This window comes from Cnephaeus nilssonii (genome assembly GCF_951640355.1).
Source record: "Cnephaeus nilssonii genome assembly, chromosome: 13".
Taxonomy (NCBI): Eukaryota; Metazoa; Chordata; class Mammalia; order Chiroptera; family Vespertilionidae; genus Cnephaeus; species Cnephaeus nilssonii.
Genome location: NC_137084.1, coordinates 59,691,790 through 59,714,031, shown reverse-complemented (window position 1 = coordinate 59,714,031; position 22,242 = coordinate 59,691,790). Strand labels below are relative to the sequence as shown.

The 22,242-nt window shown below is 42.4% G+C and overlaps 1 protein-coding gene across 3 annotated transcripts in view; it reads right to left on the bottom strand.

Moving 5' to 3' along the window:
• The window catches only part of FAT3 (FAT atypical cadherin 3), a gene marked incomplete at both ends in the record, with an annotated part of 518,093 nt that overhangs the window by 115,346 nt on the left and 380,505 nt on the right, over nt 1–22,242 (bottom strand). For 2 of the 3 annotated variants that reach the window (XM_079787124.1, XM_079787122.1), the window contains 3 exons: nt 293–432; nt 10,486–10,696; nt 13,025–13,339. In XM_079787124.1, the coding sequence (XP_079643250.1) occupies nt 293–432; nt 10,486–10,696; nt 13,025–13,339 (666 nt within the window). Of the gene's footprint in view, nt 1–292; nt 433–9,984; nt 10,054–10,485; nt 10,697–13,024; nt 13,340–22,242 lie in introns of all 3 variants that reach the window. The other variant, XM_079787123.1, reaches the window with a different exon arrangement.

Below are 22,242 nucleotides of genomic sequence, written 5' to 3'. Positions count from 1 at the left end.
TAAATTCAAAGAAAGCTGACGTTGTCAAAGAGATAAATCTACAGCAAATGATCAGGGAACAAATACATCTCACTCTCCCATACAGGAACAATCACGATTTCTGGAAAGAAGCAGCTCATACAATACCTGTAATAGGATCCTTTTTTTGGTTGTGCTCTCAAATGATTTTTTTTTTAAACACTAGAGATCCATGGACCTAATTTACTATGTCCAATGCATTTTGCAATTGTTTACAACTCTGACTTTAGCAGACCTTTCAGCAAGCCCACTATTTAGCAACGTGATGTCTTACCTGAGTGACAGCGACGTTTGTCCCGTCTGTGACTTCCACAGTCATATTATAAATGGATCTCTGCTCTGCATCCAGAGGTTTGGCAATGACAATGGTCCCGACACCCTTCTCTGCGTCAAAAGAGCTGTCAAAATTCCCCCCTGATGATTTCACAAAAACAACATCAAATTAGCATATCTGAGAAGTTATTACATGGGTTGAAGCACATTGCTTTAAAGTGAGCTCTTATATAATAATATTTTTGACAGGCATCCTTATGTTTTAATTTTGTACATAATAAATGGGGCCTCTTTATACCTAACTTAATTCATATTGTAAAACACAGCTGCTACAATACATAACAAATGTCACCCCAAAATAATGTATTGTAAAGAAAACCTCAGCACTAACGTTAAGAGTAGTGAAGCATAAACTGACTCCATAAAATATTAAGAAAACTAAAGACCCATCAACCCCTCATGGCTCCTGGGCTAGGAATTTGTATAACCTTTTGCTTTTCCAAAGTAGGTTACATTCTAAATAAACAGTCCAGTTATGATGAACAAAAATGAGTAGACATTCCTAAATCTATTCCAGGATTGATGGTAAACATTTGGTTGCTAGAATTCAGAGTCCCCCCATTACTTGTCAAAAATAAAATTATAAATACTGGAAAAAAAGAAAAAGAAAAAAAGGAGAATTTCATATAAAAATTTTTATATCTGCAAGTTGGGTTATTTATAGAAATGTTTTTATGCTATTTTGACAATGTGAATTATTTTTCTCCCTCCAAAGTAGAAAGTCTATGGGAGATTTACAAAATGAAATCTGGAAAGAAGTTGAGAAAAAGATTAGCTTATGTATATCAAGTTATAAAACAATTAACTAAAAAAATTTAGAAAACGTTACTTGTCCCCTCCTGGACCAGGGATAATCTACAATCTGTGAATGATGCACTGAAGACAATACAGGCCTTGCAGAATTACTGTAGATGTTTTCCATTCCTGTGTACCAAAGTGTGGTTTATGATTGTTCCAAAATGAAAGATTTATTTTTAGGAGAAAGAGAAGATAATGGTTTATACCATTTATAGGCTAGAACAATTTTAATTAAATATCAGTATATGTTTGCAAGCTCTATTTATTTTTGTCTGAAATTTCATGATGTGTATTTCGCTCTTAGACAGTAATTTTATTTAGCTACAGCTCACAGGGCAATGCATTTACTGAATTTCCTATTTTAGAAAAGAAATCTTGAGTTCTTTTACAGTCAGCATTCTTTTCCTTTCATTTTGCTGATCAATGAACAATACTATATACAATTTTTATGATATTACAAATGAGCAGGTGAGTTCAGGGAAAGGAGAATTCTACTTGAATTACTAGGATTTGATATACAGTGACACAAAATAAATACAGTAGCTGGCCCCCTTATCCACAGGGAATAAGGGGAGACTCCTTATCTAGATGCCGGAAACCCAGGATAGTACTGAACTCTGAATACACTGAGTTTTCCTACAAATACATACCTATAGTAAAGTTTAATTTATAAATTAGGCTCAGTAAGAGATTAACAACATTAACTAATAATAAAATAGAACAATTTTAACAATACATATTTTGTAATACAGGTTATGTGAATGTGGTCTCTCTCAAATACCACCTACTGCACTCTCCCTTCTTCTTGTGATGATGTGAGACGGAACAATGCCTAAGTGAGGTGAATGACATAGATATTTTCAGAACAAGGTTGACTGCAGGTAACTGAGACTGGAGAAAGGGAAATCATGGATAAGGGGGCACTGCTGTACCATGCTTAATTAAAAAAAAAACCTGGTCACACATATCTCAAATGCTTATTGCTTGCAGCTGTCATATACACTTAAGATTATTTAATTGCCAGAGAGAGCATAATTGCCCTTGACATTTCATTAAAGTTATGGAGATACAGGGGTACCACCGAATTGCTTGGAGAAGGTACATTTTTCAAAAATTTCATCTAAAAAGAGACTCATCTTCCAATTAATATCTTTAACTGGTTTACTGAGATCTAAATGTTAATTATAAATTTAAGAAAGTATTTTGAAGAACAGGATAAGGAGAAAGGGGAGGAAATCTAGGCTGAAGAGGGAAGCAAGCCCTCGGGTCACCACGTCTTCTCCAAGGGGGCTGTCTCATGTGGATTACCACGTGAAATAAAATGTAAGGCTGATTCGAGGGTCTGCAATAAAGATCTTAATGAGCAAAGGAAAATCATTTGCTATCGAGTGGTACTTGCCAAGGAAACTTCCAAATCTCCTAAGACCTGTGTAGAAAAAAAAAAGATAAGAATGCAACTTCTTAAGACATTTCTTAAATCACAGTTCAAATCAGTTTTAGAATGTTTTCTTAACTAAGAATTACAGTAGCTCTGGTTTAACTTTCAACTGTGGTCCGAAAACATTAAGTGGAAAATTTCAGAAATAAACTATTTGTAAATTGCTTGTTCTTAGTGTGATTAAATCCTGAATTGTCCAGCTCTATCCTGCCCCGGGCATGAGTCATCTCTTTATCCAGAGTATCTATGCTGTTTACGCCTCCCTTGGTTATCTCTAACTTGCATTCAAATAACCCGTATTTGACTTAATAATGGCCCCAAAGCACAGGACTGTTGATGCTGGCAAGTCAGATATGCCAAAGAGAAGGCGGAAGGTGCTTCATTTAAGTGAAAAGGTAAAAGTTCTCAACTTGGAAAGAGAACAAATCTTGTGCTGAGCCTGCTAAGGTCTGTGATAAGAGTGAATTTTCTATTTGTGAAATTGTGAAGAAGGAAACAGACATGTGTGCTAGTTTTGCTGTTGCACCTCAAACTGCAAAAGTCACCTTCACAATACATAGTAAGTGCTTTGTTAGGATGGAAAAGGCATTAAATTTGTGGGTAAAAGACATGAACAGAAAATGGGTTCCAACTGATGGCTTCGTTTTGTGCCAGGAAGGATGTCAGCAAGGGACCCCTGAAACAAGGGACACCAAGCCATTTATTGCAGGTAAGGGCAGGTTACACAGAGTCAGGACAAGGTTTAGACTGAAAAAAAAAAAAAAACTATTGGAGAGAGAAAGACCACATTCACATAACTTTTATTACAAAACATTGTTACAATTGTTCTATTTTATTATTAATTTTTATTGTGAATCTCATACTGTGCCTAATTTATAAATTGAACTTTGTCATAGGTATGTATGTACAGGGAAAAAAACCAGTATATATAGGGTAGGGTACTATCCACTATTTCAGGCATTCACTGGGGGTCTTAGACATATCTCCCGAGGATAAGGGGAAACTATACTATATTTTCTTAAATCTGAGGACACTGATTGTTTTGGGGGGTGAGGGTGGGAAAAGAGGTCACCTTTCAACATCAATTATTTTATAAGATGAAACTTTATAGATTAAGACAAAATAGAATTTATGCAAATTATAGAATTTTGGATTAGAGAACATGCAAGCAAAGATGTCCGGTTTCAGTTACTGTCTAAATGGGGCAATCCTATATGCTCTCCCTCACCTGCTCAAGACTCACATTTTCCTTGGGGTCCTATGCAGACATACATGGTCATTTCATGTGCTTAGTGGCATAAAATGGACTTATTTTATATATGGCATATACCTAGTAGATTGTGAGCTTTATTATTCGTTATTTTTCCTATCAAATAATATTTCTGGCTACGTTTAGGGCTGTAAATTTTTGTGGTTCTCTCTCTTCCTCTGTGTGTGTGTGTCTCCTTCATTCACCTTTACTGTTTCAAATATTCTAGAATAGAAACCTTTAAACGGGGTCGGGGAGACAGACAAACAAAAAGCAGACCAAGGAGCGCCTGAGAGAGCCTGTGAGGTCGCTCCCAGTCCGTCAGCATGGCTAACCGCCGCTGCTCATTGCCTCCAGGGCGTTTGCTCCCAGTGAAACCAAGATTTCATGTAAAACAAGGTTCCCAAAATCTTGCCTTGTGTTTTAAAATGAATTTCTGACAGGGGACACGGAACCTAGACCAGCAGTTCACCATCAACCCGCACACAGTTCAATAACCTACCACTTAAGCATCCCATCTCTTAAACAACTCCGTCTCCCCCGCCCCCCTCCCCACCCAGGGCTCATTTTTCAGGCTCCCTTTTAGCCTGAAAGGTGATTTCATTTCATAGCAATTCATCTGGGGTGAGACTCTCGGATGGAAGGAGTCCATTTCCACTAGCAGCATTCCCTTTAACCAAGCTGTGCTTCCTCAGAGCCAGTAACACAACATGCAAAGCCAGAGTGTGCTGCTGCGGCAGCCTTAGCTCAACAAAAGGGGGGAGAAGAAAGGGCACCCCAGCGGGTCCGAGTTCCAACAAAGTGGGGAATTGGAAAAGCCACAGCCCGGGCGTTGCTGCAGGGGTGTGCGGCAGAGATGGTTAAAGCGAGGTTGTGAACAGCCCACATAACAGATAAGTCACGTTGGGGACATTCCTCTGTGACTGTTTTCCCTCAAGACAGGTGTAATAGGGCCAACAAAGAGCAGACGAGGCATCTTAGATATCTACTGGGTTCTAAAATTAAATAAGCAAAACGGAATGTCCTAAAAAAACTTTAAAAAAAAAAAAGGGACAAGAATGAAAATCCTATGAGCCAGCAGCTACTGCTTGAATGTGCTGGGCAGCAGGGTGTTGGGCCACAATTTGGTCGTCTTTCTCTAGGAAGGGCGCAAAGCATCACCATCTCCCCATGGTGAGACCCAGTGGTGAGCATCACGCCGCTTCCCTCTCAGAGAAGCTTCTGGGCCCCTCCCCTAGCATATGATTCCATTCCACTCTCCGTGCAATTGTAAAAAATATCAACCCAAACCTAGTAGTCACCAAGGGGGATGTGTTATTTGAGAAGCTTCCAAAACACTGAGCTGCTGAATCTCAATGAATTAAGGGAGTCGTTCACAAGCTGTTCATTCAAGTTCCGCGCGTACACGGAACTTAAGGGGAAAGTGCTAAACATTTGATCGTGAATAATTTTCTGCCTTGGAGTGAAGCAAGCACAGCACGGGGCTGAAAAGGGCCTTTACATGGAGGGCAGGAGATGCGGGGCGGAGGTCAGGAAACAGTGGTAGGAAGGAAAATGCCTTCAAGAATCTGATTTAAAATTCACTTTCTTAAAACAATGAACATAGAAAATACTGCTTAGGCTTTTTACTATTTTCCTAACATCTCTCCGGGTGTGCTCCCATGGCCTGTATTGTTGCTATGGAGAAAAGAGGTGCCTATTTGGGATCAAATTAGGGGCAGAGTGCAGAATAGGAGAAATGAAGTGTTTGATGTCAACTGGACGGAGAGACAGCTATGTTAGACATGGTGCACAGACGTGGTTTCTTTCAGGAGGGGTGGGTAAGAGTGTTGTGATAAAGACATGTGACCATTTGGTCAGAGAACAAGACTGCTGCTAGTGCTACCAAAGAGTTTAACTTGTCCACGTGATCCAACCCTAAAAAGGGAGGGCTCCATTGGGGACAAGGGTCAAGAGGGACAGGTGTTCAGCTTATGAGACAGAAGCATCCAAGAACCCAGAGTGTGCAGAAACCGATGACAATAAGGGGCCAGGCAGTCCCTATCCACCTGCAACACAGAAAGGTATTTCTGCCCGAGTTGGTCCTGTGTGCTAGCTCACACCACCAGAGAAGTATTTCAAGGAATAGCCTGTCTCCTCTCTACACATTGGGTGAGGCAAAGGCACAAAGATATTGTCATTGTTTACTATCTACAAGGAAACCTTTTTCTAGCCAAAGTCAGGTCCGAAGCTACAAAAGTGGGTGGCAACACCCCCCCTCAATCGGTGGGTGAAGAGGAATTACTTGAGGTGGGCAATGGCGGTGGTCTTCACAATACAAATATTTGCCATTGGGATAAAGATATGGGGACTGAACGGCGAACCTCAGTGTGTGCACATTAGCGAGTATGTAAATCACGGAGCTACTGAGTTGAAATTAGAGTCTCCTGAGAAGTGTGAAGATATGTGATAAAGCCACAAAGGATTATGGGTTAATTTTGTTCCCTTTATCCCCCAAACCCCCCTTTTAACACACAGAAGGAACATGCTGTGCATTGGGCTGTTTAAACACAGAACAGCTGAACTTTTTTATGTTTCCTTTTAATAACAGCTTTCTTAACTAGGTTACAAGTTGGGCTTCTGTTTCTAGAAGCTAAGCAGAGTCTGGCTGTATAACATCTTGTGAGCAGTGGTCTCTTTGGAGACATAGGAAAGTGACTGGCAGATCCTTGGGGCAGAGAGTCCAGGCTTGGGAACAAAATCATGCTGGCCACACAGTTTTTGTGGAATCATATTTTGGTGGGAGGAAAGAAATGCAATTAAACAAGAATCAAGTAGATGTATAACTATGGAAATGAGGAGAATACTCTCAGGGGGGAAAGCATGCTGAAACACTGTGCTCACTTAATGAGAATTCATCCGTTACAGCAGATGTAAGCTGTAAGTGCTAGACCAGGATGTTATGTTCTCTGTCACCCTGAGTGTCAGCATAGGTGTCTGAATGCACTGGGTTTATAATGGAAGCCTGCCTTGACTCCCCTTGGAAGAGTCATAGAGTATTCACCTGGGCAAGACCTACTTTAACCTGAGACCCCGTTTCAGATCCGTGCTGACACGGTATGCCTCGTGTCTATTCTTAGCATTCAATTATAGTGCACTGCTAAGTTCCTTAACCATTGGAAGTACTGTTCCCTCTTGCCTCTATTGTTAGCTTGGCCAGGAAAGATGCTTAGTAAGGAGAAAGGGAAGAGAGAGGAAAAGTTTCAATGGCTAAGGAAAAATAAGCAAGAAATCTTAAAAGTGAGAATGAAACGTTTGAATATGATAAAGAAAACAACAGGCTGTTGTCTGCAGATTGGGAGAAAAAAAAGATTGTTAGATTAGAAAAGATTTTCAAAGGGGGATTTTGTGGAAGAGGGACCATATCTATATTGAAAGCAACCAGCACCTGGGGAAAATACTTTATTTTTGCAGTGAAATAGAGAGTTGGTGTTTCAAGAAGTTGGGTAGATGCGGGGGTGGAAATAAAATCATGTTCTGTTTGAGCCTCCAGCTAAGTAAGTTCTGTTTGTAGGAGAAGCTTGGCTAGAGGTTACCGGTGAAATCTCTGTGATGGAAGCATCACAAACCAGAGGGACAACCCTGTGGTCTTCATTAAAGGAGCTACTCAGGACACCGACTCTGAGAGGATTCTATAGGAAGAGTACAGCACTTAGAAACACGAAGAGGGAGAAGCAGAAAACTGATGCCATGGTTTGGACAGTGATTCCCAGACATACATTTGGAGCAGCCTAAAGGGACTCTTCCTAGTGAGGGCTCTCATTTGCAAACTGCCCCTCTCAGGTGCGGTGGTGGATATGGCTGGGAATGCAATGGAAGGTCACACTCACTCAGCTGGTCTCAGGTGGCATCACAGGGTTAATGCATTGTCTACCTGGGCCATCTCTATCGATCACCGTTGTTTATCCCATGCACCCTCAGTGGACCACAACAGAAGCATTGGCAGAAGGAAGGAATGAGAAGACAAAGGTCTCGACCTTCAGGTTTATGAATGGAGATAAAGAAACATGAATGAAAATATACAATAGCACTAATAATGCTGATATAAAACATGCAAGTAAGGGAACATGCAGTACTACTAGGCATGCTTACCTATACGTAACCATACAGACACACACATGCAGGAATGCTGAGGAACTGCAAACCTGACTTGGCTAACTGGGGTCAGGTGGCTGGTCAGAATGAACATCCACGAAAGGTGTGCTTGCAGCGCTTTTGAAGAGGGTGGGCAGGGAAGGTGGTGGGACATGCTGAGGGTCAGGAGGTTGCATGCGCAGATCACACAAGGGACAGAAGCAATGCTGTCCGGCTGTCCAGGTGCTTGCAAACTGGACTGTCAGGGAAGGAGGGAAATAAACGGGTGGCTGATGAGAGAGGGCAGCTCCTCCCGCAACTGGGGGCAGCACCCCAGGAGGCCCGCTGCCTGTTGGGTTTGGACTAGACTCCTGTGGGTTACTTAAAAGAAGTCACTATCACACATGCCCCTGGGGGCCCGGCACCAAGGACACATGTTGACATTGAAATGCACTTCCTGAGATTCCACCTGGGAGTGGTGGCAAAGGAATCACCAAAGCAGAGAGCACAGACAGCCAGGCGATGCAGAGAGGCAACCCTTTGTTTCACCAAGAGAGAGAAAGCTGCATCAGATAATAACTCAAGGAGATGAAAATTACTGAGAAGATACAGAAGCAGAGGACATCTTTCATGGATCAGAGGAGGTTCCATGTCAAATGCAGTAAGCAGAGATGAAGGAGGAGTTGAAAGCCTGGAATGAGGATGGCCATGTACAGGGATGCTGTGATTAATGCCAATTAAGTAAAACAGAGACGTTCTACCATCATTTCAGAAGATGGAATATGTAAAAAACAAGTCCTTTCTTTCTTTTTTTTTTTTTTTAAATATATTTTATTTTATTGATTCTTTACAGAGAGGAAGAGAGAGGGATAGAAAGTTAGAAACATCGATGATAGAGAAACATCGATCAGCTGCCTCTTGCACAACCCCTACCGGGGATGTGCCCGCAACCAATGTACATGCCCTTGACCGGAATCGAACCCGGGACCTTTCAGTCCGCAGGCCGACGCTCTATCCACTGAGCCAAACCGGTTTCGGCAAAAACAAGTCCTTTCTTGCTTGGAGTTCGGAGGACCCTCTAACGGAGGTCTGGTTGGGGGTCACGAGGCATTCTTTTTCTGTGCCTCATTAAAACGGACGTGGAATGTTCCAAATGCTTTCCCCAGATCCAGTCATTCCTGGGAAAGAGAGGCAGGTTCCTGCCCATCCTTTCCAGGCAGTGACATGTGGAAGGAAATGACTCCCCCAGACCAGCAATCTGGATTCCCCGCCTCCCACAGAGAACCGTGGGAAGTCAGCTCTCGCTCAGCCGAGTCGGATCCAGGGCTGGCAGACACTCTCCCCTCTCTCCTCTGGGCAATAGCCTCGGTTTCCTGGTCCTCAGCACTTATTTCCTCTCCGCCGCTCTCCCTGCGGGTTTGTTGAGGGCAGCGGGGCTGTGTCACCCTCTCCTTTTGCAGCCTGCGTGCTTGCTTGCTTGCTTTCAAGGAATTCAAAGGTTGGCTCCCAAGGTCTATCCTGCGCGCTTCCATCTGCTTTCTCTATTCAGCTCTTGAGGGAAGCTCTCACTGGCTATATATCCTGCTTCCATTTCCTGCCCTTCCTTTTGTGGAGAGCAGCCAGGAAACTCTTCCTGGTGGGGTTTTTTGGGGCTAGGAATGGCATTACTGCTGCAAAAACAGACGAGTTGGGATATATTTTACTTTACTTCTCAATTGGAAAAGGCCCAGTTAAATAAACCAACCTACAAAAAAGATGAAAACAAAGCAACAAAAAGCCCAGGGTACCTCAAAAACAATGAAAAATAAATCAGAACAACCCCCACTGGAAACCCCAACCCCATCCAACCTCAAACAAAAGAGTCACTGGATACGAGTAATGCAATCGCTGTTAGAGGCGGGAATGAGGTCTGTGGGCTGCACTTCAGCCTGTCACAGGCGGTTATGAAAGATGTCATTTAATTCGCTTAAAAAAAAAACTGTAAAAGGCAGATTGGATAGTTGTATTTTAGCAAATGTGTTTGCACTAAGGGTACCTTCTGTTGAACAGTTCTGCCCACAAGCTGTCTGTAGAATATAGAACATCTCTCGAGCATGCTTGCCACCTTGAAGCAGGGCAGTCGGGAGCAGAAAAAAAAAAGAACAGAATGCAGAAAAAAGGTGAAGAAAAAGAGAGAAATGAAGGACAGCAAGTCTAGTACCATCAATACATTTAGAAATGAGATTAGCCAAGTGTGACAATAGAATTTAAATGACACACAGAGAGACATTAAGATTGCAGTAAATAACGGACTATGGAAAATCCAGCCAGAGAGCACTTTCTGTTCAGCTTAGCTACAGAGTCGGAACGAAAGCACATGTCTATTACTCATTTTACTGGCTCTTTTGCATTCCAGCACTACATGTTTCAATCTTAGCACTGGTCATTAGTGTTTTTTTCTTAATTTGTTTTTTTTTGTTTGTTTTGTTTTTTGCTAGTTGCTCCAAACAGTCAATGATCACATTGCCCCATACAGCTCTGGAGGACTCAAACTTACCAACTATGTCAAACCACAGAGGGGTGTTAGCTGGCTGCACAGACACAACCCCCACAATCTCGGTGACTCTATCGCTCTCCATGACTGTGAAGTTATAAAATGGCTCATCGAAGGTTAGTGGTATAGGCGAAGGGGGTGGTTTTTTAATCCATTCAATGTGGAGACGGGCCGTGGAGGATTTCTGTGGGCGCCCATTGTCCACCGCCTTTATCTACTCACACACGGAGAGAAAACAGAAAGATCTCTTAGAGTTTGGATCCTTGCAGAAGTTTGGATCTGTCACTCATACATTGTTGAGCTGAATGTACACACTCATCATTGTGTCAGCAAAGGGAAGAAGAGAGTGGAGGTTTGGGAAGAATGAGCTCAGGACCTGGAAGGGAAACAGCTTCAACTTGGGCCACATGGGGGTCCCATGCCACATTCACCAGAAGGTGATTTGGACCACAGCCAACCTTATCCACGTGGAAAACTTGAAAAACAAATGTTGCACTTACAATTCTTAGCTTTTTATGGTCATGAGTGATAGCTACATGAGTAGAAATAGCTCATTTGATTCTTTATACCTCTGAGGGTGATGCTTGAAAGGGAATCAAGTACATTGTGAATCTCTGCTTAAGTGTGAATGAAGTGTGTGTGTGTGTGTGTGTGTGTGTGTGGATGGTTATGTTTTGCAGCTCCCTCCTTCTCCTTTATTCTGGAGAAGGGTTCCCCTCCCACAGTCCAGGACGAGTGGCGTAGGTGTGGGAAAGGCAGCAGCCTCACTCTAACTGCCTCAAAGGCCCTTCCGTTATGCCAGCTGACTGATGGTGAAGACCTCTCTTGATGGGAACATGGGCAGTGGAGTGGAAGAGAGGGTGCTAATGATTCTTCTGTGCGGTCTGATGTAAAAGCCAAGGAAAGCATGTCTCCTCAGCCATATGTGGAGGGTTAACTGCTATGGTATCCTAGACTTAAATTGTGTGTGTGTGTGTGTGGGGGAGGGGTAGGTAAGCCACCACAGAGAGAAAAGAAAAACAAAGGATTTAAAAAATATCAGATTGAAATGAACACTTATAGATGCGTGGGTAATAGTGACAGCCGTTAAACACAGTGGCACTCCTAGCTCCCTAGTGCTCTGTGTTCATGGATGATCACTTTGCCCTGGTTCCCTAGGAGCAGAGCCCGAGACAGGGATTTGAGTACAAATGATTTTTGGGTGGAGGAGAAGTGTTCTCAGGAGAAAGGAAGTGAAGAAAGCAGGATGGACAGGGGGAAGATGTTAAGCAAGGATGGGGTCTCAGTTAAAGTCTAATCTCAGCCTTATCCCATAGGGACCTTGGGATCATTAACTGCACCACTGAACTGGATCCACCTGGAGGCTAGGGGGGTTGGAGTTTTGTATCAGGTGTCTGTCAGTCATTGGTTGTGGGCTGCTGGGCTGGGGTGGGAATGTGGAACCAAGAAGTTCAGTCAAGGATGACTCTCTGGAGAAGAGGGCAGCTCTGAGCCCTTAGCAGCCAACACCCAGTCACATCAGTTTGGGGAGAGCTGCACCAGCCTAGTAGAGGGAATCTGGGTGGGCACCAATGGCATCCACTGCAGTCCATGCCATCCTCACAGATTCCCATTGGCAAGTCTCACACACCTGCAACAGCACTTACTACATCAGAGCTTCTCATGGTACACACAGGGCTAGTTTTTTATTATCTTTTCTTCTCTGCCCACTGTTCTGGATGCATTACTGAGCAGGGAAAGAATCCAAGTCCAGAGCATAGGAGTGAAAAGATAAATTAAGGGACAAAGGGCATCCTTTAAAACAATAAAGAACGGACTGTATACAGCAGAGAAAGTTGAGGACTAATAGAAAGATGGCAGATGGTGCTAACTCATGCCATCTGTTGGGTCCCTAGAAAGTGCCCATCATTTGTAGGATGACCAGTCCCCTTTCTGGCATAAGTATCATATGTCTAACGTGGTTAGGGGTTGGGGGAGCAGGCTGGCACCTTAGACATGGGAGTTTAAGTCTCTATTTGAGATGGTGCTCATGTCTGTTTTTAATTTTCTAACACTGAAAAATCTAGTCACTTTTTACTTAAGGTTTCCCCCCCCCCCCCACTTTTTAGAGAATAAGCATAACTGTGATTTGTGTCTCACAATTCACAGTTCACGTTCTATCACACTGTCAACAATTATAAGAGTTGTTTTCTTTGGAAATTCTTGGAGACACATTGAGTGATGTTGAGTAGCAGGTGGGCTGTGTCACTCTGCTATTCCCCTACCCTCTAGTTTACATCTATGCACAGTACCTTGAAACAATTTAGGGTCACAGGGAATGTGCTGAGTGTGTGGTGGAGCAGGATGTAGACTGGGAATGAAGGAGATTTGCTGATAGGACACAACCTAAGAAAATGGTATCATTATTTTAAGAATATCATTGAAACAGAGGTAGCCTTCCACTACTTTTCACTCTAAAGATTCATTGTTCAAATAAATATACATGAATGAGAAAGTGACTCCCTCCCCCTATTAATGTTATTGAGGTTCAGAAAAATCTTACCGTTAGGATGTCATAACTCCCCGCTGTAAATTGCTTTCTGGAAGAAACCATGCCAGTTTTAGGGTCAATAAAGAACTTTCCATCATCATTCCCATCCACTATACTGTAGGAGATTTCGGCATTGGGGCCCTCATCTCTATCAAATGCAAAAGCTCTGTAAATGGGTTCTCCCCTCTTCTTCCGGTCACGTTCCGGTAGCTTAATCTGGTAGACTTTCTCGGGGAACTGGGGCTTGTTGTCATTTTCATCCAGAACCTGAACCACCACCCAAATGGTTGACTGTTTCGGAGAGGAACCGCCATCTGTTACTGTCACCTGAGATTTGAAAGAGAAAGCATTTTACAATCAGAAAGGAGAAAATCTCTTCTTGCCACTCGTCCTCCTGCCACCCCACAAAAGGTCTATTCTGTGCTCGAGAACATCTCAACTTTTCCTATTCCTGTAGTTCACGCCCAAGGCATTGCTCTTCATAGTTCATCCACAGAGGGAGGGGAAGCCTTAAGTCCAGTAGTGGAAACCATCGAGGAAAGGCTAGGAGAGAGGCAAGGCTCTCATGGTGTGGAGTGAAGAGGGAGAAGAAATAGGACTGCTTTACAAAATGTGCCAGCTTATGCAGACCTAGTGGACCTATCCTAGGCTCCCTGCAACAGACACAATAAACAACATGACAATCCTACCTAATAAAAGGGTAACATGCTAATTGACCGTACCTTCGCTATGCCCACAGCCAATCAGGGCGCTATGCAAATTAACCAAGATGGCGGCCCCCACGTGCTGCCCCGCCCCCCAACCCTGAGCGGCTGATGGAACCAGGCCAGCAGGAGGCGCCCAGATCGCTGCTGGTGGCGCGGGGCGGGCAGTGCCTGCCCCGCACCGCCGCCGCCTGGGGCCAAGCCCCGACCCTGAAAGAAGGCGGAAGATGGTGGCCAGAGCCAAGGCCTGGGTCCCCCCCCACAACCACCCCCTTGGTGCCAGCGGAAAACTGGTGCAGGCAGCCAGGTGAATGAATGTCTTGCACGAATCTTCGTGCAAACGGGCTTCTAGTTAGTATATGTTAACCCATGAGTGTTTCTTCTAATCCTTGGACAATGTTATCACCATTCAAATTTTTTCACTATTTCTTTTCTTTCTCTTCTATCTTCATGTAAAATTTGTAAATTTTACATTGTTAATGGACAAAAGGGAAACTGTGATATATACTTTACAATTCTGTTGGTAGATTTGACAGTTAAATTATGTTTCGGACAGTCACAAAATAATTTTTTTTTCCTCTCTGGAAAATAGGAGGGGAATGGACCCCCCCTTCCCATATTTCTGAGGTGAGATTCTTAGGTATATTTGTAAACATTGAGAGAGAGGAGATAAATGAAGAGCATACATATAAAAATTTGCAGGGCAGATATAAAAAAGTCTTTGAGTCTTACTGTGAATGATCTTCTTCTTGGTCATAGTGATGAGCATTATTATCAGATTAAGACTTAACATGTGGATGGTGGCACAGTATATAAAGCACTGTTCCTTGCCTTATTTCATTCACTTTCCAAACGCCCTCTTTAGTAAGTAAACAGGCTTATTTATTTCCATTTTACAGATGAGAAAATAGAGGCACAGAGGTCCCATTGTTATTAAGCGCTAAAGCCTAAGTATTGAATTTTTGGCAATTCTGCTTTACCACAAAATCTGGAAGAACCTATATTTAACCTTTTTTTCTTTTTAATCCTCACCTGAGGATATTTTTCCATTGATTTTTAGGGAGAGTGGAAGAGAGAGGGCAAGACAGAGAGAAACATCGATGCGAGAGAAACACATCAATTGGTTGCCTCCTGCACGAGCCCTGACCAGGGCCTGGGCCGGGGAGGAGACTGCAACCAAGTACATGCCTTTGACCGGAATCAAACCCGGTACCCTTTGGTCTGCAGGCCGACACTCTATCCACTGAGCAAAACCAGCTAGGGCCCTATATTTAAACTTTAAATAATTACCTTGAATACAACAGCTTATTACTTCAAAGTATGTATTTGGAGACTGGAGAGAACATGAAGATGCATTTGTTATCAATAGGAGGGAAAAAACCCCCAGTGAATTATAGAACCTGGCCATCCAGTTTTTCACCTAATAATCCAAACTGACAGGAATAACGGGGGAAAAGTCCCCATATTTGGTAAAACAAATTAAAGACTTTTTGCAAAACAGAACTGCAATCTAAGTTAGTTTCTCTTACAAGCTGCCTAGGAGGATGGCTTTAATGGATTTAAGGTAAATTTTCAGAGTTCTTGCTTTCTTTGAAAAATCAATCAAGTTTCCTTCCAAAGTTATTTTCCCCATTGGTTTGTTAGGATTCACAAAAGAAACACATCAAGACCAATATGTTCCAAGGCTGGATTTTGACTTTTGAGCTAATTTCTGGACATGCTGAGTTCCAAAAAAGGCATGTTCTGCTGCTGCCAAACTAAAACGTTATACTCCCAGGCGAGCTGTGTCGACCAAAACACATTGATTTCTTGGCTTTTCAATTCCTCTGCCTTTCTTTTTCTCTCGAACAGCCTCTCTCCAAATCCAGACAACTCTCACAGTCTTCACCTCCTCATTGCTTGTCAATAATGCCCCACAGTCAGCTCCAAGATGGAACTCTGGTGCCGATTCGGGTCCAGGTGGCTGCCAAGGGAAAGAGTGACTCTCCTGGCTGTGGCTCACTGCTCACTAAGGATCCTGCTATTGTAAAAATGTTTTCCTTTGGAGTAAACCTGGACTGACAAACCCAGGTCCTCAAGGTGTGTGCAAGCAGGGCAGAGTGGCAGTTGCATGGGCTCATGCAGCAGCTCCCCGGTGTGTTATGGAGAGTTGGGTTACCTACATCACCACCTCACCTCAAGCACCCACCTCTCATTCCCTCAGGCTACACAGGCGTCTTTCAGGCCCTTGAACACACTCTACCATCTCAGGGCTTTTGCACATGCCGTCTTCTCTCTCTGGAGTGGTTTCCCCATCCCTTCACCTGGGTCTTGTCTATTCTTTAGGTCCAGCTGAAATGTCACTTCCTCCCCTGACCCCACAGACCAAGTGCCAGCCCCCTCCTCTATTCCCCTCCTGAATTATGTACTGTTAAAGTGCCCTAAGTACTTCTCGTTTGTAGTACTTATTGTTGTGGAAATTACTACATACATGATTCTCCAACCTAAGCTGATAGGCTGCATAAGGGCAAAACAGACTTTGCCTTTTTTGTTCACCGCCTCACCCATGTCAAGCCACACAGAACATGCTCCACACATGCTTACTTAATGAATTAGACTTTAATTCAACTCCCACTTGGACAATCTCTTTAGCTAAGACAGTCTCACCTTGTAAAACCTTCATAGGCCATTCAAGGCCCTTTATAACATCACTACAACCAGCCTTTCCTGCCTTTAGCCTATAACCCTTCCATCTTCTTATCCATGGCTCCAATCATCACCTATATGCTGATAATTCCCCAGTGTGTACACTTGTGCCTAAGCCTCGTTTCCCATCTCCAAACCAACATGTTCAACTATTTACTAAGAATGTACTCTCTGTCCCTCTCACATGCGCCCCAATACCCCCAAATAACAGACTGAAATATTATCCTCAAACCTCTTCCTTCTCCTGTTTTCATTGTTTCAATGAATGATACCCCCATCTACTCACATACTGATCCATCCATCTAGAGAATCTTCGACATCCATCTAGAGTCCCTGCTCTGTCTAACTATCCACATCCAACCAAACTTGGAAGCCTTCGGGTATCTCTCATGTGCAGCCCCTATGCCAATCTCATCTGCCTCATTGCCCTATGGACAAGCCTCATTTGCATCTTGCTTGGACGACCACATTAGTCTCCTGGTCTCCCTGCTTCTGGCCTTCATCTTTGTTATAAAGTGTTATTTCTTCCTCAAAAATCTGACCTGTAAGTTATTCTTCAGGGGCTCCTTGAGGACAAGGAACTGGCCTTGACTGTCACCAGATTATCACTATCTGCTCCTTTCCCTCTCTCTATGCTCAGTTACACTTGAGCCTGGGAGGTCCTCAGTATGCCATGCTCTTGCATCTCCATCCCATTGCACAGCTGTTTGTCTCCGTGGAATGCCTTCTGTTGAGAATACACATGACTCATTCTAGAAGCATCTATTCAAATACCCCTTCTTCTACAAAACCATTCCTGCGTCCTGTACTATCACCATATTCCCACTCCACTGTGTGCATAGATCCAGGACACTAATTATCAACTTGCATTTTTATGTATCTACTAGAGGCCAGATGCATGAAATTCGTGCAAGAGTAGCCTTCCTTCCCCAGCCAGCACGGGCTTCCTTCTGGCACCCGGGACCGGGCTTCCCTCACAGCCCTGGCTTTGTCTGGAAGGTCATCTGGAAGGACGTCCAGTCTAATTAGCATATTATGCTTTTATTATTATAGATTTGCTGGTTGGTCTTCACTCAATCATTTCAGACCATGAGCAACTTGAGATCAGGGCCTGTCTCTTACTCATCATTATGTTCTGGCAGCTGGCAGAGCTCTAAGTGCCAAGGAAGTGTTGTTGAATAAAATTAAGAATTAATTTACCCAAAACTCTTTCCTATGATAATAAATGGAGAGCACATTTAGATACTAAAGGATCTGTCTCTGTTTCTTCATCTGTAACAAATAAAGAGGTTAATAATATATTATCTTCCAAGTGTTTCTCACTCTATGATTCTTTGAATGGGGATCAGGTAGAGATAGACTAAATTTCAGCCATGCACTCTAGGGTTTATACGTCACTGGGAACACTACTAATCCTATGATTACTCATAATGATTTCTAGCCAATTCCAAAACTGAGCTGGCCACTTATCTACAATCTACTGAAATGATTTATTCATATGTTTGGCTCCTTCAGTTCACTGTGAGCTACTCAAAGGCAGGGACCTTGTCTTTTGCATCTCTTTCCTGGAACCTGGTGTACTCTTAATAATGCTGGCTGAACTGAACTACATCATTGCTAACCTCAAAGTCTTAATTTTCATTATTATTTCTGTGAAAATTAATAAACACAAAGCTCATTTAAAATGGAGTTGAGAGGCTAGAAAGAGATAACTCTCACACACATGTCACTCCACACATACTACTGATCCCAATAGGAAGAGATATGTACCCTGTATCGCCAACCGGAAGTGATACCACATTACTTCCTCAGCAGGAGAAAGAAAAGATTCCTCCTTGCCCAGTAACAACTCAGCCAAAGGGAAACTGCCATAACTCAGCCAATGAACAGGCACATATATATACTTTGAACTTTCAGTTTCCTCCAACGGAGTCTTTGTTTACCTCACCCCCTCTAAGTCCATAAAAGAGCATTCCATCTCCTCTCTACCCTTCATTTCTCTGGTCTTGTGTGTGGTTCACCTTTAGATCATCTGCCCCAAATTACAGTTCTTCCTTGTTTTCAAATAAACCCATTTTGCTGGAGAACTATCTAGCAGCCTATTTGTTTAAGGTCAACCTTTTTTCTAGAATCATGCATGTGTCTAGCCATGTTTGTGCCTGGAATATTAATCATTGATGTTTCTATCAGATTCTTAGACTTTGTATTTAATACTGCCATTGGCCTCAGCCCATCATGAGGAATAAGCTTACCGTATTTTCCGGCATATAAGACGACTGGGCATATAAGACGATCCCCCAACATTTCTAGTTAAAATATAGAATTTGGGATATACCTGCTCTATAAGATGACACACGGCTTATAAGACGACCCCCAACTTTTGAGAAGATTTTCCTTTGTTAAAAAGTCGTCTTATACGCCGGAAAATATGGTATATGGGAGAAGTAGCACTGGAGACTGAAGCAAAACTAACTGAGATAAGTCCCCATTATCTCTTCCTCTGTATCATTTTTTCATCAACGATGCAAGAAATTAGCCATTGCTTAGAAACTACCCATTGTCTTCTTGCTCTGCCACAACCTGACAAGAAAATACCAAGCTATTCTAACTTAGATTTTCTATTCTCATCATTAATCAATAATCAGTGGTTTGGGAATTAATCAAAAGCCTGGAAGATTAGTATCTTTCTATGTTTACAGCTAATAAAAGGAACCACAAATAGTTCAGTACCACTGAAAGAATATCACAATCCTTTTCAACTGTCTATCGTACCCTTGTGGTCTGTGAATATCAGACAGAGCGAGAAGGTAATCCACATGCCCCAATAGATTATGACAAAATTACAAAGGGGGACATGATTTCAAGTCTCTCCCAGAAAGATGCAAAAGCCGTGTAGGACCAAAAATGGATGGACATTGAGAATTATAAAGGTATAGCATCTGGTGGAAGGCCATACTTCTCATTCACTGAAACTGCCTGACACATTTATTTTGTTGTCTCTCTCCCTGCATTTGAATATAATGTGTAAACACTCTTAGAACTGAGACCTTGTGTCTTGCCCACTGCCTTGTCCCCAGTGATTACAAGAGTGTCTGAGAATATATTCAATTATTTTCAATATGGAGAGTTCAATTCTGCCATTCTCCTCAACCATTAGTTTATCAAAAGTGGCTATTTACCAGACACTATATTTAAAGTTGTAAACCTTTCTTCAGGTTTATAATCTCCTCCACTGCTTTTTATTTGTCCCTGACCCTTTATATTTATGTGATTTCACTTATATATATTTATTTTACTTTTATGCTTATTGCATGTCTACCTCTATTAGAATATGAGTTCCATAAAGCATAGATTTTCATCTGTTTTGTTCACAGAAGTATTGCTAGCACTTATAACAGTGGATGTAGTAAGCATTCAATAAATATTTGTTAAATGAATTAATGAAATTTTCATCCATTGCCATCTAGTTACAAAATTCTTTTCGAGGCAAATTGGGAAATAAACAAACAAGTATACATAGATTCCTATCAACTTCATTCCTCCCTCATGTCTCAAATCCTCTATAATATTCCAAAGTGGCTACAGTCTAGATATTTTCAATAACAGCCCAATGCCTTATGAAACAGCCCACTTATTGATAGGTTTAATTTTTAGGAAGCTCTTCTTAATATTGAGCCTGAATCTACCAGCCTATATTTAGCCTGGACTGCCTATAGCTCAATAGACTACTTTTACTCTTTGTAACTTTACAAAAAAGTCAAATTCCTCTTCCACATTGTCTCAGTTATTTAATGCAGTGTAACCCAAACTTAGGTGGCTTAAAATAACCATGACCCTTTTCTTGTCTCTCATGGTCTAAGGGGCAGTTCTTACTTGGAGTCTCTCACGCAGTCGCAGTCATAAGTAACTGGGCATGTAGTCATTGAATATGCCTATTTGTTGGTGGTGGCCACTGGCTGGGACCTCAGGTGGAACTGAGATCAACAGCCCCATTACTTACAAGGGGCCTCTTTGTGTGGCCTGTGCTTTCTCACAGCATAGTGGCTGGGTGTTAAGGGCAAAAGGCTGAGAGTCCAGAAAGCAGCAGTTGCCAATTTCACAAGGCTGAGCTCAGAAACTGGCACAGCATTACTTGATCCATATGCTACTCAGTAACAGTCTCAGAGTTCAGATTCAAGGAGAGGGGTCATAAACCCCACCTCTATGAGAGGAGAGTTAAGTAATTTAGGGGGTCATATTTTAAAATTGTCATACTCCTAAAATCCTGAAGTATATTTGAGATCCTCACTCAAGGCTGGAAAAACTCTAATTCATATAATCATCACTCAGGTCATTCATTATTTATAATGAATTGGTTATTCATTATACTGGTTACTTCTTTCAAGTATTTTCTTATATAACAGCTTTCTTCTTAGAATACAATGGCCAGGACAAAACAATACCATGTTAAACTTACTCAGATCTATGCTCAATACCTCTGATGTCTTAGAGACAATCTCATGTGTATGTATTCAGTCCATGACTACTTATTTTGGATGGCAGCCCTGTCACACAGCTCTGTGATATGAATGAATTAAACCACTTGGGTCTTTTTCCTGTGAAAAGCAATAAATTATAAGTTTGTGGTTTTCTTTTGGGAGCCAAACTGCTGGCTTTTCCATTTGTCCTTACCAAATTTCATCTTACTGGAGATTTTGACTCTCTACTCTAGATGGTTGGGATAACCATAATGATGACAGGTACCAGGTGTCAAAAACCTACTCTCTATCAAGGACTCACTGTGAGAGGCCAGCTCATGCTCCTTCAATTGTCCCTTTAATTCCTGCATTTGTTAAAACAATCTCATGAGATAGTTACTATTGTTACACACATTTCATAGATAAAGTAATTGAATTTACAAACTTGTCCGAGGTCACACTGCTCATACGTGGCAAAGCCTTGTTTTAATGCTGGCAGTTTGGCCCTGAACCAGGGGTCCGCAAACTAAAACCAAATCTGGCCACTTGTTTTTGTAAACAAAGTCTTATTGGGATATAGCCATGGCCATTCACATGATCTATGTACATATTATCTATGGCGGCTTTGCTATGCTGTAAAGGCATAACTGAGTAGTTGAAGCAGAGATTGTACGGGCCACAAAGCCTAAAACATTTGGCCTTTTACAGAAGAATTTGCTGATCTCTGTCCTAAACCCTGTGTCTGCTGCCTCTTTTGTTATACTGGTATCACTTATTTCATACCTGCTTTGCTCAGTGCACGGCATGATCACTTACATCGTCACTATTTTTTTCACAGGAACCCTGTAGGCACTGCCATTTCTATTCTTCCGCTGCAGACAATGAGACTCTGGAGTTAAGTAACTCTTCCAGGGCCACTCAGCCAGTAAGTGACAAGACGTGGGGCTGCACCCAAGTCAGTTTGGCGTCAGAGCTCATGCTCTTTCCCCGCCCCTGTACAGCTTATGTAGAAGCATCTGGTGACCATCTGTTGAAAATCCCCTCCCCAGTGTGGCTCTGGATCAAAATCAAGCTCATCGATGTGCTTCTAGAATCAAGCTTTTCCCTCCTTTGATAATCGGGACCATCCTTGGCTGTCTCCAGTCTTTGCACACCTTTCCTGTTTTCCTCAATTGCTTACACTACTGCTCCCAGGTGTGGCGCACAATGGCAACTTCTTCTAGTTCTCCAAGTCTTGAGACCCAAGTTTGTTTACATCTTCTGCTATCTTGTTACACTTCCACATCTTCAGCTCCCTCTCTCAAAATCTGCTCTCCCTTATCCCCGATGAAGGAGGTAGGAGGAAGGAAGGGCTGGGTGGTCCCCAGATTTCATTCTCTTTTAT